We start from the raw sequence: 18,105 nt of genomic DNA on the forward strand, positions 1-18,105 counted from the left end.
AAGTATTTTCTGCATGATTTTACTGGAAATATTCTTTTTCGTGAAAAATCAAGTTACCCTTCGGTGCTCGAATCCTGCCCCCCAAAACCAGAGCCCACTAAACCCAACGGTCTGGAAAAACCCCTAGAGAGTATTTTGAATATTGTCTGTCGGAGGCCCAGCAGGTACGAAGGTGCCGTATGGAGTGTGCCAGGCTGGGTTTCAGCAGCGTAGGAGTAAGGCAGCCGGTGCTGGGAATTCAGCAAATCAGTGGCCTTGGAGTATTTTTTACTAGCTGGGGACCAAGTGCATAGTTTCAACTGGATTTATGCTGTTGACTGTCGGGATAAGGTAGTTTCAAGTCTCAACATGGTTTTCCTGCACAAGGAAGAGGTCAAACATGTTGCCTCACCTCCGTAAAGTCAGGTTACAGACCGGCGAACGAGACTGTTGTGTTACGCTATTACATTTTCCTTGAATATCACCTCAAGTTCTGTGAAAAACTGAAGTCTTGGGCCCAAAGATAAATTAAGTAGATCTTTCATAGCTGCTTTAAATACCTTTAAGGCCCCCCCGCAGTTCTTGCTTTCATGGACTTTAGTTTCTTTCCTGTTTTCACATGGTGAGGTTTCTTACCTGTAGCTTGTTTTTACATGGAGAGGTTCAAACAGCATCTAGCGAATGGAGGGGTTTGAAGACAAGATGAGTTAACTGACAACCGGAGCTGTTGGTCTAACGGACCAACCCCTCAGCCTTGCGCTGAGGAACATCTGAGTCTGTATGTCCTCAAACATCCCTTTGTGGAGCACCTATGAGAATTAGTCCAGGTTGCTTCATTAAATAAGTGTAAGGCACAAACCTTGCAGGCTTCATTTGAATGGGAATGCGGTGCTGTGGAAAGAGGAGATAGCAGGAAATGTGCAAGAGTAGCGATGTGCTAAATTCATCTTCACAAACACTGGTTTTAGTTTATTCTCATACTTGTATTCTTTAAAAAGATGTTCTATGTCACAGGCGTCCTCTCCCTATTTTCATTAACATATAGAAATAGTGTGACCACCTTCTCCCTGCCAGACACCTCCTGCAGCGCCTCCTGCACATCTGTCCTGTGTAAACCTATTGTGAGGATGTAAGTGTACATTGTGCCGCTGTCACTAAGTTTTCCTTGATTTTTCCTTGTTGATGGCCTTCCTGAAGCCTTAAAGTCCCTCTCGTCTTAATTCAGCGCTTAGAGAGAAGTAGGCAAGACTCCAGGCAAGTTCAGGACAGTAACAGTGGTGGTTCTGGTGACGGAGCTGTACTGTTACGGTGTTCCTGTGTTGTGGAAGGCCAGTCTCGGTCTGTCCCTACTGCAGAGCTGATGATGTGGACGATGAGTCATTCTGAGGATGGGTTTAATGAACAGATCAGTAAAGAGCCCATGAAGAGAAAAATTTCAGTAATCACACTTTCTTTGGGGAAAGCACTGACACTTCAAACACTGTTCCAGGAAGGATGTGGAGCCCATCCTCACAGCAAAAATCAAGCCTCTCAGACAAGGGCACAGTTGGAAGATTATTTAAAGTTAAGAGCCAGAATGCGAAGTCAGTTTCCTATGGGTGGGATCTAGATGAGTTTCAATGGCAATAATTTTTTTATTATTTTTTTTAATGCAGTCATCTGCGAAGGTGAGCTTGTCTTGGTTTTGCAGATCCTTCTTTTAACCAAGAAAACCTGATCTTAAAAAATCCTGGCATCTCCTCCTTGTATTCATGTGATAGTACACAGCAAGTATTGCCTTACTGTACTTATCCCTCACCGTTAAGTAGCTCTTCTGTCTCTGGTTAGGTGGATTTTCTAACTCTAGAAGCAGACACTCTACGCTGTTTGACTGCACAGCGTGAAAGACCAAAGTGCTGCCTCGCCATCCCTTCTCAGAAGTCATTACTGCTGAGCCCCCAGCCCAGGAATATGGGTTGGGCTGAGAGTTTAGTTTGAGGATGTTAAAAACAGAGTGGGAGGAAAACTCTAGTGATAACAACACTTCAGAAATAGATGAAGAGTCACAATATGCCATGGAGATAAATGCATTTTATGGACTCTGGTTTGTCTGATTTTATAAATCCAAATGGAAGGTTATTTTGTAATGCATCAGATTTTAAAGGATTTTCAGAAAAAGTTTAAGATCTTCCTCTCTCAGGTATCCTGTGAGTGGAGGAAGCAGATGTTGTAGTGATCAGTGCTTCTGGCTGGAGTCAAAGATGCTCCCTTCCAGAAGGCTTCTGGAATCTCAGAGAACGCAGGGCTGGAGCAGCGAGGAATGCTGTCGCTCTGAACGAGCACTGCCAGCACATTGTGTGGACAGAGCATTTTTCTGACTGAGAGCTATCTTGCAGCAGTCAGTTTTTACTGCCCCTCAAACTGCGGTTTTGCAGGTGACAGTTAAAGGTATGATGCAGCAGACTGTTAGCTCCTTCAGGCACAGTGCCGTCCCGCTGTCACGACTATTCATAGGCATAGAGACTGTCACTCTCCCAATAATTTGCAATCTAAACTGACAGAAGGGCAATGGAGATGGAGCAGCTCTGTCTGGAGTTTCTTAATGTCATTCAAAACTTCTAATGTTATGTGAAAAAAGTGACTGAGTTCAAATAAACTTTTAAAGAAATTATCTTTTGCTTTAATAAAAACAAGCCATAAGCTAAGGGGAGGGAAGGCAGGAGGAACAGTGTGAACACAAATACAGGAGTTGGGAGCCACCAGCTTCTTTCAGGCTTCTGTAGCAGTTCATCTACAGTGAAGGTAACCTTTCTTCTCTCTTTTTAATCTCTTGCAGGAAGTCCAAGGGAAAGCCAAATGGTAAAAAGCCAGCACCAGAAGAGAAGAAACTTTACCTAGAGCCAGAATACACAAAATCCAGAATTACTGACTTTGAATTTAAAGAGCTAGTGATGTTACCACGAGAAATAGACCTCAACGAGTGGCTAGCCAGCAACAGTGAGTATTGTGATCACACAGCTCTCAGCTTGCTGTCCACACCCAAGAAGGCATTCATTCACTCTGTTGCTTTTTACTGATTTCAGTGCTTAAAAAAACACTCAGTGGCTATTTATGCTTACTGCATAAGGCATGTCATTATCCTTGAATAGTAATTAAGCTGTCTTATGTACAAACCAGTTGTGCTTAGCAGCATGGAAGCATCAATGCGTTTCCTCTTTCCAGCTCCCTCACTGGGGCATTAAAATTTTTGATGCTCTTTTGGGGACCATCAGATTCCCTTTGACTGTTTGCTAAACTGGATGGTTCAGCGTGTTTCTGACTCAAGCTGCTGATCTTCCAGAAGCATTATAAAAATGGTAGTTTATTAACTTGTATGTAAAACAAGTTATGCTTAAAGCCAGAAGTTCTGAAGTCCTTTGGTTGGATTTCTTCTCCCCACTCCTTCCAAGCTTTGGTGGAATGACTGTGAATGTAAATGGTAGTCAAGCTGGAACTCAGAGATGTGACTGACTGCTGTGACTGAATGCTGTATCTGTGCATCTCAGTTCTGATTTGCCACACTGTCTTGTGCCTCTGCTTCATCTGCCAGTCCTGACCTGCAGCTGTGACACAGTCTTGTTTACATTTTCAACAGTATGTGCTAGTAGCAAGCAACTACTTTAAACTGTACACTGGGAAATTTTATAGACACTCATTAAGAAAAAGTGAGGTGCCCCCTGAGGAGTATTAAGATGTTAAATTTATCTCAGGAGATTTTTAAAAAGTAGAAGTGTACTAGTTTTCATGCTGTTTTTTAAAAAGGAGATATGTCATGAGAACTACTAATGGTGTTTTCTAGCCACTGTACATTTGAAGTCTGACTTCAAAAGAACATAGCAAATTGTTTGCCTTCAGCTTGTAGCAGAGTATTCTACGGTAAAGGTGAGGCTGGCGATGGAGACACTTTCCAGTCTTGCTGCTTAGTGAGTAATAAGAGCTGATGCATCATGGTGCTTTCATCTTAAATCAAAACAAGAGCTTTCATTCTGTGTACCTCTTTGTTTTGCAGTTCATCATTAGACTTGTTTAGCTAAATCGTGTTTAAATTTGTATGCAAGCTCAAGACTCTGAGGTCACTTCACTTGCTCTGTTTAAATAATTGTCTGGAGGATAACCAGGGTTTGAAAGTATTTTATTTCTGAATTTCTTTCCTTTGTGTTTATTTTTCAGCAACAACTTTCTTTCATCACATCAACTTACAGTATAGTACAATCTCAGAATTCTGTACAGGAGAGTCATGTCAGACCATGGCAGTGTGCAATACGTAAGTCAATATTTACAATTACAAGGTTTCCATGCAGTTGCTTGGTGGAGGATATTGGTATGGGATGGCATTGGGCAAGTGTGTGACAGCAGATCCTACTGAGTGAGAACGTGGCAGCTGTACATCCTCTTCTCTCCCCTCGGCAGTGAAGGGTGGTGGAAATCTGTTTTTGTGGAGGACTAGAAGGATGAGAGTCTTTGACTGTTCTGAGCTGGTTTTATAAGGTCAGATCAGAGGCAAATGACTGCCTTGTGGGGAGAGGGGAAGAAGAGCAAGGCAGAACTGTCCATACTGGTAACAGTGCTGGGATTCCATAGAAGGCTGGGGAGGATAAACGAGTTGCTAAAACCTCCGAGGGTGCTTTTGATAGCTGGAATGCTGACAGAGCACCAGGCTGCTGACGGATAACCTCTAGCTTGACGTGAGCCACTGGCTTTCTGCCTGAGCCCCTGGGCACAGAGGACACAAGTGGCAGCTTTGCACAGAGTAAGGAAAACGTTTTGGTTTGGCACTCTCCCCCTGTAGGACTTAGTAGACTTTTTAAATGTTGACTAGCTGTCACTTATGAAAGCAAGCTTTGTAGTTTTACTGTATGTAGTGAATGTAAGAAAAAGTTACCATAAACTCCTGCTCTTGATTAGCACAGCCCAACATGATGGAATATGAGATCTAGTCAAGTATGAATAAGCCTGTTGTGTTGTGGGTTTTTTTTCTCCAGCACATGTGCTGATAGTCCTTTTCTTCCCTCCTCATGCATTTCCTGGGATTAATTTAGTTGAGATGGATTTTAAAACAGAAGACTGAGCAGTTAATGTTACAGTACATCAAACAAACATACCAGGGCATGTATGCACCAGAACCAGAGCTCTACAGTATGTCTCTAACAATAATTACATAGTGCTTAGAAAGGAATCCTTGCTTCATGTACTAGGCTACCTTGTACACTTGAAATTAATATCAGGGGCTTTCTTTGAGAGCACTCTGAAGAATGCAAAGTGCACGGAGGATATTTTTGCATGTAAAAGTTGGAAAGATAACTGTCAGTAGAGAATTAAAGCCATGCTAGGGACTTTGAAAGCAGGGTGGACCCAGATTTTATCAGGAGGAGACAGTGTGTCTCTAAATGAGAAATGGTGATCAGTAAGATGAGTATTTTGTTGACTCTTGCTCCCAAGGTTTCTCCTGTTTTAATTCCTGATGTAGCACTGGCTGTCCAAAGGACTGAGTTTAACTGTTTATCCACTTGGCGGATGGGAAATAGTAGCTAAAAGGAGATGGTGGTACGGAACCTACATAAGTATCGCTCCATTCTGCTCTACTGGGTCTTAAACAAGAGTTCTCTGGAAGCAGTTTATGCTGCAGAATAAAGAAAGGAAGTGCCTGTAGGTGCCTCCAGCTGTAGTCTGTATTTTTAGCGGTGAGGACCAATAGCAGAATGTTCCTATCCTTTGTTTTGGAAAATTGAAAAGTTGCACTATTTGGGAATAACAGGAAGCATGTCTGCACTTGGGTGAAGCACTTGAAACAGTTTGTGTTTAGCTAAATCATAACAACTTCAGTATCTTCCTGTACTCAGGGACAGATGGCTGATTCATGTTCGCAAACTGTAGGCTGCGTATTTCATTCTTCTGTCAAGTGTAGAGGTCTATGAAAAAACCACAGAGGTGAGATCACCTAGCTACACACCTCAGTACAGTTTGAAGGCCCTGTTCATAATTGTGTTCTCCAAGTATTTTTAATGACGATCTTGGATAATCCTTTACGTTACGCCTTTCCTACCTCTTCCCTTTTGGAAGAGATATGCCTAAATGGAACATGGAGAACTGCCTCAAAGCAGCTCATTTGTTCATGCAGATTATGACTATGACAAAGCCATGTGCTTCTTCTCCATCCCCTTTCTTGTTTTGTTTTTTTGCCCTAACAAAGTAAGGTAGGGACACGCTTATTGCGTTGGAGAAACAACAGCTGATATGATAGATTGTGCCTCTGACCTGTCTCCAGTATACAGATTACCACCTAAACTAAGAGTCAGTTGCTGAGCAGCTTCATGGTCACTCCAGATCTGACCTTCTGTGGCAGTAATCTGTTTGTTCGGGTACTTTGGAATAAAACAGCATCTACCTTTATGAGGTTGACACAGAACTACAGTACCTTTGAATAAGGGTGCAGTTTGGCATTTTTTTCAGTGCTGCTCAGGATGAAGGTCTGCATTCTGTCCCTCTTTGATGTTTTCCATGCCCCCAGCTCTAAGGCTTATTTTGGATCACACCATTCTGGTCACACCTAAGGAAGGAGGGCTTTTTGTGTTTCTGGTTGAGATGTTGAAGTAACTATTGAGAACAGGTTGCTTGTCCATTTACTTTGCATTCAAATGCACTGCAAATACTCGGTCCTAAGTTTAGAGGGTTTGCTAGCAAAATAAACACCAGTTGCAGTGAAATATTTGAGGTAAGGTTTCTAACATCTCAGAGAAGCTCCAGGCAAGTGACAAACTGCAGACAGATGCAGCTTTCAGCCCTCTGTCAGATATATGAGATAGCACAGCCATCCGCACACAATGAGGAAGAGAATTTCTGCCTAGGGTTACTAAGAAACATCTGACCAAAACTTAGTCTCCTTGTAGAACAGATGGAAGCATTTGCTGGCAAGGTGGGATAATGCCAAGAGAAATATCAGAATGGCCAGTTATCTTCAAAATTTAATGAGGGTGGTGTGAATGTAACTTTGGGAGTTACTTAATTGTGCTAATTTATATGTTTAACACTTGCTGTAAAGCAGGTAGTATATTTTTAACACAGTATTTACTGTTTAGATTTACTATGCTTTATAGCTTATTGTTACACAAACTAGCTTTAAAGCACCACGAGCTGTAAACTGGCTTTCTAGCTGACATTTGGGCAAAACTTCTCAAAAGTAGTGAAGTGATAACTAAGAGCCTAGGTAAGTGCTATTCCCAAGACAGATTACAAAACTCTTCAGGCAGAAGTCGAGGATGGATGCAAACTTCTAGGCAGCCTACAGATAAGAGTGAAAGGTCTCATTTTGGTCCAGTGAAATCCATTGATTGGTAATTCCCTACTACTAATTTTTTTCTAATTTTAAAATCTCCTTTCTCATGTCTACCGTGCCTTTAGTGTTTCTGCATATGGAGAGTATTTCCTTGAAGAAATTTTAACTTGGACTTGCATGTTTTACATTTTCTTGTATTTATAAGTTCCCCGAGCTGTATGGTAGCTCCTTTCTCTTTTTTTTTTTTTTTTTTTTTTTTTCCCCCATCTAAACGTTGCTTTGCCCTTGTCAAACCATCAAAGCTATTCTGAGTTGCTGACAAGCCCTATATTACTGCCCTTACTCTTCTGCTTTCTTCATAACCCATCTTTTGGTATTTCTAGCAGGACTGTCTGTCTTTTTTTTTTTCCAGACCACATAACCTCCACAGCATTTGCCCTTCCTTCCAGAAGCTTTTCTTTTTTACTGATGTAACTGCTGTTCTGCCTTGGCTTCTATGTCATCAACACAAACCTAGAATGTTTTAGAAGGGATAAAATTTGTGCATACATGAAGACGCAGCACTGTGACTTCAGATGTGTTGTACTTTATTATTCGCATCACAGGCTTTTCTCTGTTAAACCCATAGTAATTTCTCCCTAGGATTTAGAATGGACCTGCAGATTCCTCATGCTCTCCATACTGGGGAAGTTTAAATCTGCCAGAATTTTAGATAGATAGGAAATAATCAAAATCTCTGTCAAGTGAGCACTTTTGGAAAGTACCTTTAAATGTCGTCGTCTTGTCCTTTCTGCTTCGCATCCATTGCCTAATATGGGACTGCACTGTCACAGTGCCAGTGCTGGAATGCAGTTATGCTTCTGTGCCCAGCTGAGCCCTTCGGTGGCCCCAGCCTGCTTCCTATCTTGCTGACGGAGATAACTCCAGCATGGGTGGGAGCTGCGTACCAGGTGTGAGATGTTCACGGCATGGCAGGGGCTCCTCTCTTCCTCCTAGACCTGTGAAGAGTCTGTTCACAGCACTTGAAACATAAGGAAGATGTGACTCTAATCAACAGGACAATCCTTGTAGTTATCCTATTACTCTTAATGATTGTTCTTTTAAATTCCTATTTTGCATAATTAGCCTAGTTTTCAAGGAAAGGCAAAAAAGAGAATGCAGTGGGATGTTACAGCAGGTTTATTCGCTTATGTTTTCATGTAAGTGAACTTGTACAGTTGGCAAACTGTTTAACTAAAATCCAATTATTCAGATTGATTTTTGCACCTAATGGCAACTCTAAACTATGCATTCTATCTTGCAATTGAGGATTTCTGCAGCATGAGAAAACTGCCAAAGTAAGTCAGAGTTGCCTGGAACTGTCCCGTTCCAGCTTACTGCAGGACTAGACAAATGAGGTCGCTTATGTTTGTGCACTACATGGTATAATTCCGTGTATGTGGATTGTATAAAGGAAAGAAGAAGTGATGAAGAACACAGTCGAAGCCTAAGGGCTCAAATGCTAGTTTTTATGCCTGACATAGCTGTACAAAGAGCTTTTAACTCCTGCTGTTTTCATCCACTTGCTCAACTTTTTATGCCCTCCTGCAGTCAATCCTGCTCTCTCTAGTAAACAACTGAGTGACCAAGCACCACATGCTGAAAATGAGCGGAAAGAAAAATTCTAAGTGTATGCAGAACTAATTTTCAGTTGCCCTTCCTCTCAAGGTCTGCACTACTCAGTTCTGGAGCTTCCTCTTGTTTTCATATGGCTTGGGGCATGAACAGTGTCATTAGTGTCTTCACCTCACCACCCTCAGATACCTGAAGAATCTTTTGGGGCAATGAAAACACATTTTAAATAAAAACTTTTCATTTGCTACTTAAAACTCTTCTTTAGTTGCTTCAGGACTGTTCTGCTGGTCAGTATACATAAAATTCCACTTCCCAAGTGGCATGTATAGATCCTTCCACTTCAATGCAGTCTAGTCCTGCTAGGCACAGAAAAAATATTTAAACTTTAATCTTTGTCTTCCATGAAAAAAAAGTGTCCAAAGGTGGCTAAACATCACACTGAAGTCATATTTTCTCTAGGGCTACAATGAGGCTTGTTTAGTGATTTGTGTGAGCAATGCCAGATCATTAGCCAACAGCAGCGGAGTTGGAGCTGAACAGACAGACAAAAAAAAGGGTACACTGGCTTTATGGGCTCATGTCTTTCGAGCAAAGTTCTGATGCTCAAACCACTTCCAACCTTGCTTCCAAAGGCAGTCAGCAAACCGCACCTGTGCTGTGTTCTGGGAAGCCCAATACAATGGATTTCTTATCAGTCCCATCATGATTGATATAGGACTGCACCTGGAGCTTAGACTGTTTGAAGGAAGAGTTCAGCAATGGGAACTCAAGACAACTCTTAATGTGCCAACAGCAAAAAAAAGAAAAAAAAAGTGTTTTGCCAGATTCCTTATCTGTAAGACATTTCTCACGGTGCATGCCTACTGCGATGGAGAGCTGCTCCTGGTAACAGTGAGAGGTGCTTTAATTAACCATGACTTAAAGAAAATCCCCCCAAAAAACATTCCATGCTTTTGCTTTTGTAGCCTTCAGATTCTCCATTAGGTGAGGAATGGCTGCAGTTAATCAAGATGATTATGGCTAACTGACTGAATTATGGTGGCTTTTGAAGAGCCAGGAAATATGCTAATATCTCCTGTTCCTTAAGATCCAACAGTATTATTCACTGGTGGCACAGTCAAATGAAAATTCAGATGTTTTGGGGTGTCTGTAACCAAAGGAGCAGAGTTCTAAGGCACACTGGTAGGGTCCCAAAACCTCTCTCCAGATTGCATTGTGGAACAGAGTTTGTAGTGCTTAAAACTGCTGCCAGTACAGCAGAGCACCAGCTTGAAAAAAAGCGGTGTTTTGGAGCCACCTTCTGTCTGTTTGATAATACTACACTACAAGACTAATTTGTGATATTAAGCATCATCAGCAATTTATCACTGTGCAGTGGCGTTACACTTTAGAAATAGTTGTTTCCTGTACAGTTGTATAGATTGTAAGTAAACCCCCAGTCCCTCATGGGCAGGGAGTTGGTTATCACTGTCTCAGTAGAGCTGCTCGCCAGAGACTTGTCAGCAGGCTTTCTCTGCTTAGTGCTACTACTAAATTGGTAAAGAGAAACAAAATTGGCTAACAGAAATTCAAGGGTTTTGATGTAGAAAGGTACCCTGAAGTGAATCTCTTCTGTAGCAGCTATGGTGTATTTTGGCAATGTTGCAGCTGTTGTTTTATATTATTTAGATGCTAACCTCTTAGAGGAGTAGAGCTGAGGAGCCCAGGTATAGTGTGGTGACACTGTCAATTCTCTCCACAGACAGTACTACTGGTATGATGAGCGGGGAAAGAAGATCAAGTGCACTGCTCCTCAGTATGTTGACTTCGTCATGAGTTCAGTGCAGAAACTAGTGACAGACGAGGACGTCTTTCCAACAAAATACGGTATGTCTGCTTTCGGACAGGTGCTTCCTCCAGCTCTTTGCAGATGCCATAAGTAAGGTGAAAGCTGGCATTCAGCATATGTGTTAATACCAGACAGCTTTCTCACTTGTTTGTTTGATAGTTTTGTTTTTTTAAAGGGAGGTTTCAAGTTTGGTTCAGTCTTGCAGTAAGAAAGACGTGCACTGTTGGCATATGAACTGGGGTGAAAGGCTCACAATCCTGTCCCCTGGGCTTATATTTTATCAGGAGTACATCTTTTTCTTCAAGCATTTTCAGATCTTCTAGCCTGTATTCAGAGAGAGTAAACATTTGAAAACTGTCAGCATGTGTTCAATACAGCCTGCTGCTAGTAAAATTTAACCTTGTTGTTGTTTTACTATTTCCTTCAGAGTCCCGATGCATTAAGGGGGAAGTAAACTGGATTGCTAGGAATATGGCTTGTTTTCCTTGCCAAACCAGGTCTTGTCTCACAGATTGTTTGCAGTCTCCCTTCCCTTCCAAAGATTAAATAAGAGTGTGATTTTAAGAGTTGAAAAGCAATAGGAAAGTAACTCAAATTTGTATCCTAATGAGATTGCTACAAGCAGTGCCTTTGGTTAAGGGGAAAAAAAGAGAGACCTGAAGTTATGACAGGTGGGCTTCATCAGGACTAAAAGCAGCTGGCTTCTTGAGCCCCTTCAACAGGTAGTTGGTGAACTAGGACATTACCAGATAGCAAATGTTGAGCTAGTAACCTTTGCTTACACACATCTTGATCTGCGAAGAGGCCAGCTTCTAGTAAGCCAGCTGCAGTTGACCTTTTTCTTTTCAATATTATTTTTCTAGTTCAATAAGGGCCTTTCATGCAAGTGATTTGTCCTTGTGGCTAAGGTGCCCTTTAGACCAGTAACATACTACATGTTGGGCATCAAGCACAGGATGGCAGGTGTTGCTTTTTTGCTTGCCTCAGTTTCACTTTGTGTTACCAAAGTAGTTGTTCAATAATTGTCGTCTTTTACTATGCAGGCACAGTACGGCTCCAGCAACCACAATTTCAGCTGCAGCTGACAGAAGGCGCCCAGTATTGCCTTCCATTTCTTTTTCCATTTGATAGCATTTCAACAATGAAATGAAGGAAGTTGTTACATACAGTTAGCCAAACTGCTGCCCCATACCAAGACTCGTATCTTGGCTTAGCTACCTTACCTGCCATTTCAGGATCTGTGACTTGGTCTCCCAAGCATTATCTACTTCCAGGGGAAAAATCTGCTACTCCTGGACAAACTCGATAAGGACCTAGAAGAACCTCTAATTATTTTTACAGCTAGTAACAAAAAATGTTGGGGTTTTAAAGAATGATTACAACTGCTTCCTGATTTTTGAATCCTTTGGGTTAAAAACTTAACTTCAAATGAAAATGCTTAAAATGTCTGTTGATTCTTCCCCCGAATTCCTGTAAAAAGGAATTGATGAGAGGATGATACAGGGCCCACAAGTTGTCTGCTCTATAGGGTGGGCTAGTTGCTCTTACGCACAGCTCAGCCCAAACAAATGCTGCTGTGGGGCTGAAGGTGAGCAGCTGGAGCTATCATGGTGTTTCTCTGTCTCCCTTTCAGGCAAGGAATTCCCAAACTCATTTGAGTCCCTAGTGAAGAAGATCTGCAAGTACCTGTTCCATGTGCTGGCCCATATTTACTCCTCACACTTTAAGGAGACTTTGGCACTGGAGCTGCACGGACATTTAAACACACTCTACACACACTTTATCCTATTCATCAGGGAGTTCAACCTCGTGGACCCTAAAGAGACCACCATCATGGACGACCTTACAGAGGTCCTCTGCAGCAGCAGCGGGAGCAGCAGTAACGGGAGTGGCAACGGGAGCAGCAACAGCGCAGGAGCACAGAACCATGTGAAAGAGAGATGAGCCCTCCTGCAGGATCAAAACTAACATTATAAACAATATTATATATTCTGTGTGTATGTATATGTTCAGATATACATACAGACATATACAGCAATGAAAGCTGAAAGAATTATGCTGCCACCACAGGACGCGTAGTCGTACGGGACTGTATGGAGCTTTGGTTTAATGCGCCACCTGGCGAGAAGTTGCACCAATTTTATTTTATTTTCTGTCCACTCCTCCTTTTACCTATTCAGATGGATGATGAGTGCTGTTTTTAGAGAAGAGCCAAGCTTGAGAGTGGGGCCACTCTTGGGTTTTTTTGGGGTTTATTTTGTTTGTTTCGTTGGTTGTTTTTTTGTTTTTCTTTCTTCGGTCTTGAGTGCAAGCCTTTTGTCTTTCTAGGATGGTGGTCCTGCCATTTAAAAAAATATCTATTATATTATAAGGAGTGACTTTTACTTTGAAGTGGCTTAAAACGCAGGTTTGTTTGGGTTTTTTTGTGGGGGGTGGGGGTGGTTTTTGTTGGTTTGATTTTACATAGACTGCCCCTTACCCTGCCAAAAACTCCCCAGTTGAGTGCATCTTGCCCTTTTTTAGCTTGGAACAGGAAGAAACTCCTGGCTTGAGTAGCAACTCTAGGGGCTTGCTACATGTTGAAAGTGGTCATGATTCTCCCATTGTCCCATCTCCTTGGTCACAACACATGAACATGCAAGAGGATCCACAAGCCTTTCTGCTTATTGCTCCTACAACATACATACTCTTTTCTCTGCTCCCCTGCCTCGTCTTTTCCCAGGCACACCTCTACAACTAAAAGAGTAAGATCACTGGAGTCCCAAACCCATGTGCAAGAGCCACCGCTACTTACTTCCCATTGAAGAGAGGCTCGGGGAGAGGGGAGAAGGGTACATTGAGTCAGTCACCGCCTGTGCTAGAAAGATGGCTGTTGGCATAAAATTATATTGTTGGCTTATTTTAGTTCATCTGTTCTATAATAATAAAAACAAATCTATCAGCCATAAGCTTTGTTTTTGTGTTTGCAGCGTCAAAAATCCTGGAATCCACCCATATGGCCTCCCTTTCACCACTGAATGCTGTTGGCCCTGCTGTCAACTAGCTCTGTAAAGAATTGTTTGTCTTCCACCCTATAATCTTACATTTATAGTCAATTCCTTGCGCTTTCTGGTACTGCTAGGAACCTCCTTCCCAGGTAATCTGAAGATAAGCACTCCAAAGATAAGCAACACTTGTAAAGGAGCAAGTTTTGTGTTTGTACATACTTAAATTCTGCAAATGCAGTGGGCTCCTGGATATTTTGCAGTAAATACTGTATCACCATATCTGTGGATACAGCATTATATCAGTATTGTATCTGGAGAGTGATATTACTCTTTCCTTTACATTTCCACTGAATTCTTGCAGTCAACATTTCCAGTTGGGAAAAATGCCAAATTTTGCTTGCAATTGCGCTTCTACCAAATCTGTGGCAGCCTCTGAGAATTGTTTGTTACTAGTTTTGGTCATTATCCCAAGGTATATACATCATAAATCACTGACCTGGCATGAATCCTAGAAAGTTTTCGTGAAGGACTACTGCAACAGTAGTCATAGAGAAGAAGAAAAGGAGAGCAAGTGCAAAGAAAAAAAAAAAAAAGAGAAGGAAGAGTACAAGCAAGTGTGTATGTGTGGGCAAAGCATGAGCAAGAAAGGAGGGGGGAAAAAAAAGAAAAACCACAAGCAACAAAAGGGAAAAAAAAAAAAAGCTTGTGAAGAAGTGTGCAAGAGCAACAACAGATAAAGGAAGAAAAATGTGCAAGTGAGAAAAAGCAAGAAGTCATAAAGATGGGGGGGAAGCAAAAAGGCATCAGCATAGAAGAAAGGAAAATGGAGGAGTGAGTGAGAGAAAGGAGGAGTGAGAGAAAATCAGCTCTAACTTTGTAAGCCCAGACTTGTGCTGTGTTGTTTGTTTCCAGATTGTGGTCACCTTGTGAACCTGCAGGCAAAGGTGCTGGAGTCCTGCTGACCAGCTCATCTGCGTGCTGTTTACACAGGCTGCTCAAGAGCACTCATTCCCTACCATGTCCTCCTGCTGCTCCATATCCAGACGGATATTCCCATTCAGTCTCCATCTATGCTGATGTGAGCCTTTCCATTACAATTCCCTATACTGATGTCTGGAAGGGAAATCCAGAGATCAGCAGAAGCTATCAGAGTAAGGCTCCTGTGCTATGTGCTGTGACAACGTACAGTAGAGTTCAAGGTAAGGAAGTAATAGCAAAGACAACAACCCAAGTATTTCTGATGATATAATCTCCTTGTAAAAATGCATTTGCAGTCTTCATTCTCAAAGACCATTTAGAAATGATACACATTTGGGAAAGGTTTGACTTGAACAAGAGGCAGTTCAACTCTCTCTGGAAAGACTGACTTAGCTACAACTCTTTAAGTTTCAGAGCACAACACAGTGACATCTATATCAAATGCAAGGGTGACTATACCTTAGCTTCCCCTAGGATAACTGACAGAACCTCGCAGGAAGCCTGGGAGCCCATGCGTTGATGCAAAGCAGCATACTATTAATTCAGCTACCAGGAGAACAGTGAAATACCACATTGCCTCTAGAACAGCCTGCTCGTGTTTGTGGCAGCTGTCGAGTTTACTCTGTAGACAGTCTTGAAAGCATTGACACTTCATCTAACAGGGTAATCTTTTTGTATTTTACAAGCAGTTAACAAGAACAGAAGTAATGAATCCTACTTTAAGTGTAGCCTATCTTGTTGGTTTTAGCTGTGGGAATAAGGAAAATACTGAAATAGGGCCAACACTAATGTTGTTCTTGTCAGGAGGAAACCTTACTGTAAAGCTCCGCCTCCAGGTGTCCAAGCATATATCGGAGGTTATTGAACAATGCTGTAGTAACATTAGCTACAGAAGTGCCACTAGGTCTTCAAACTCAGCTTGGTTGATGTCACTGAAGGTCGGTGACCTTCTGTGCTTGCAGCATGTCACTGACTAGCTACACTGTCAGCACTGAGCCTGAATCCCCCCTGCATCTACAAGACAGGCTTAGGTCTTCTAACACGGAGGAGATTGTCATATTGCTGCTTCAAATGTGTTTTTTAAGTTGTTCAAAGCTCTGTCGGAACAAAAGACACTTAATGCCCCCCCTCCTCTTGCCCTAAAGATGATGAGGTACTATACCACTGTTTAAGGGTTGCTAAACAAATAAAACACCCCAGAAAAATAAACAAATGGTGCTTTTGAACTATCCACACACACATATACCCCTGGCATTCTTGCCTTTTGACAAAGCAAGGCCTGCAAACTCTCAGCTTTACATTTGCCACTGCACAATCCCTAACCAACTTTCAGGCCTAAAATCATGGCAATGAGCACAAGCTGTCACAGGGCTGAAGTCTTTCCCTTAAAACCAACAATAGTCATATGCTGAAGAGCTGAGGTTGCATAAATTTACAGCAATGGGATGAAGTGTTATAGCAAGGTGAAAGTTCCTCGCCCCCCCCCCCTCCCCGTTTTGCCGTTATCAGTAAGTCTTTGAGGCTGCAGTGGCCCTAGGAAATCCAAGCATAAGCATTTATAAATAAAACCAGGAGGAAAATAATTTCTTCATGTATGACATCTGGAATAAATCCCAGCAGCAAGTAAGCAAGCACCAAGGTCAGCAGCTTGTGGACTTCCTGTGGCCATTCATTGGAATGGGACACAAGAAATAGTGCCACCACGTCTGCCACACAAACAGCCACCTTTAGCTTTGATCTCAAGGCAATGAAGCTGTGTAGAGATCACAGGACCAGCTTCACTCCAACTCCAAGAAAGGTCCTGAAGTGGCAAGCTGTAAATTGAGTCAGGCGTCTTCTACATCAGCCTAGCAACATCAGAGCTACACCCTTCTTTCTTGCCTGAGAACCACAGAAAGTTATCAAATCTGAGATCCCATACAACATGCTCATTTTATATATAAATAACAACCTCTTAACCAAGTTTTTTAAGAAAACCGACCTTGCTTCTTATGCAACGCTTTTCTGACAAGAAGATCTGAGGAGAAAGATGTGTTCTGGCTCTGCGGTATTACCAGTTCTGGCCAAACAGGCGTGTACCATGGTGCTCCTGGAAGGGATCGGGGATAAAGGTGGCTGCTGTCAGTTAGCTCCTGTACATTAGCAGAAGACTAAAAGACTGTCACAGAAATAAGCAATCCCATAACAGAACAAGCCAACTTTATGAGTGCTTACTATGCTGATCTCATACAAAGCCACGTTTCATCACACAAGCCCTTACGTCTGTCATGTAACTCGTCCCAGCCAACCCTTAGCTCACCATTTCAGCTATTAACAGAAAGACTTGAATCCAGAAATACTCTTCCATTAGCTAAACTAAGGACAGAGGAATAGGTGGTTGTTTTCTTCTGTTCAAAGCTGCTAAACAAATGAAACCAATGTTCATGCCTGTAGCACGAATGGCAACACCAGACAGTTTAAATGCAGTTCTAATGGCCGGCTGCTGGCAGTAGTTACAGCACAGTTCAGTACGGCTGTTATCCGTGTTGCTGTGGCAATACTAGTGGCTTAACACGAGCTCAGTACCTGAAGGATTTAAAGACAGATCTGGTATCTTTACGTGCTATAGCAGTATGCAGTACAGACATATCCCAGTACTCCCAATGGAACTGATGACAGTGAGAAAAACAGCAAACAGCTAGCAAAAAAACCCCTCAGTGTGCTAATGGGGGTCTCCATGTTTTTTCATGGACAGAAGAACTGTTCTGGTTGTGACAGCTGACATGAACAACAAGACTTTTCAAAGCTAAGTTAGCATGTGACTCACAGAAAACAAATCGTTGTGGCCAAGCACTCAGATGACAGAACATTCAGAGAGCTTTGTCTAGCCATCTGCTTATTCTTTCCATTATATCTAAAAAAGAAGCATTACAATACTCCAACGCTTTCCCATACACCAGTGCATACAGTTAACATTCTCTTACAAAGTGGTGCAAAGTCCCTTATATAAAACTCCTCCTCCTTTGAATTATCCTTGCTTGTGAGACCTACATATCTGTTGGTAGTCTGTGACCACTGTTTTTGCCATGGTCTCCACCAGGCAGAGAGCTTGCCTCAAAAAGCCTGTGGCGACCCAAACGGAGGGCCTGTTCCGAACTGTGGCTACACAGGCCTCTGGCTGCAGGGAGTGCCAGAGCCTGCTGCTGCCGGGGGAGGGTGACGAACATTCCACTTGTGTGAGGTGCCAGATGGTGGAAGATCTGCTCCCCATGGTGGCCGAGCTGAAAGATGAGGTGGAGAGACTGAGGGCCATCAGGGACTGTGAGCGGGAGATCGACTGGTGGAGTAACTCCCTGGCGTGCCAGAGGGAAAGGCACCAGGGAGATACCCCACAACTGGGGGCGGACCCCCTGCCCTGTCAGGCAGAGGAGGGGGAACTGAGGGATGGG

General features: G+C 42.5%; 1 protein-coding gene across 1 annotated transcript in view; it reads left to right on the forward strand.

Moving 5' to 3' along the window:
• The window catches only part of MOB2 (MOB kinase activator 2), a gene marked incomplete at its 5' end in the record, with an annotated part of 32,073 nt that extends 18,413 nt beyond the window's left edge, over positions 1 to 13,660 (forward strand). The window contains 4 exons of the mRNA XM_010078959.1: positions 2,795 to 2,955; positions 4,168 to 4,261; positions 10,626 to 10,750; positions 12,346 to 13,660. Of these exons, the coding sequence (XP_010077261.1) occupies positions 2,795 to 2,955; positions 4,168 to 4,261; positions 10,626 to 10,750; positions 12,346 to 12,656 (691 nt within the window). The remainder of the gene's footprint in view (positions 1 to 2,794; positions 2,956 to 4,167; positions 4,262 to 10,625; positions 10,751 to 12,345) is intronic.
• Positions 13,661 to 18,105: the final 4,445 nt, after the last annotated feature.

The sequence above is a fragment of the Pterocles gutturalis genome, unplaced genomic scaffold (assembly GCF_000699245.1).
Source record: "Pterocles gutturalis isolate BGI_N339 unplaced genomic scaffold, ASM69924v1 scaffold25638, whole genome shotgun sequence".
NCBI lineage: Eukaryota > Metazoa > Chordata > Aves > Pterocliformes > Pteroclidae > Pterocles > Pterocles gutturalis.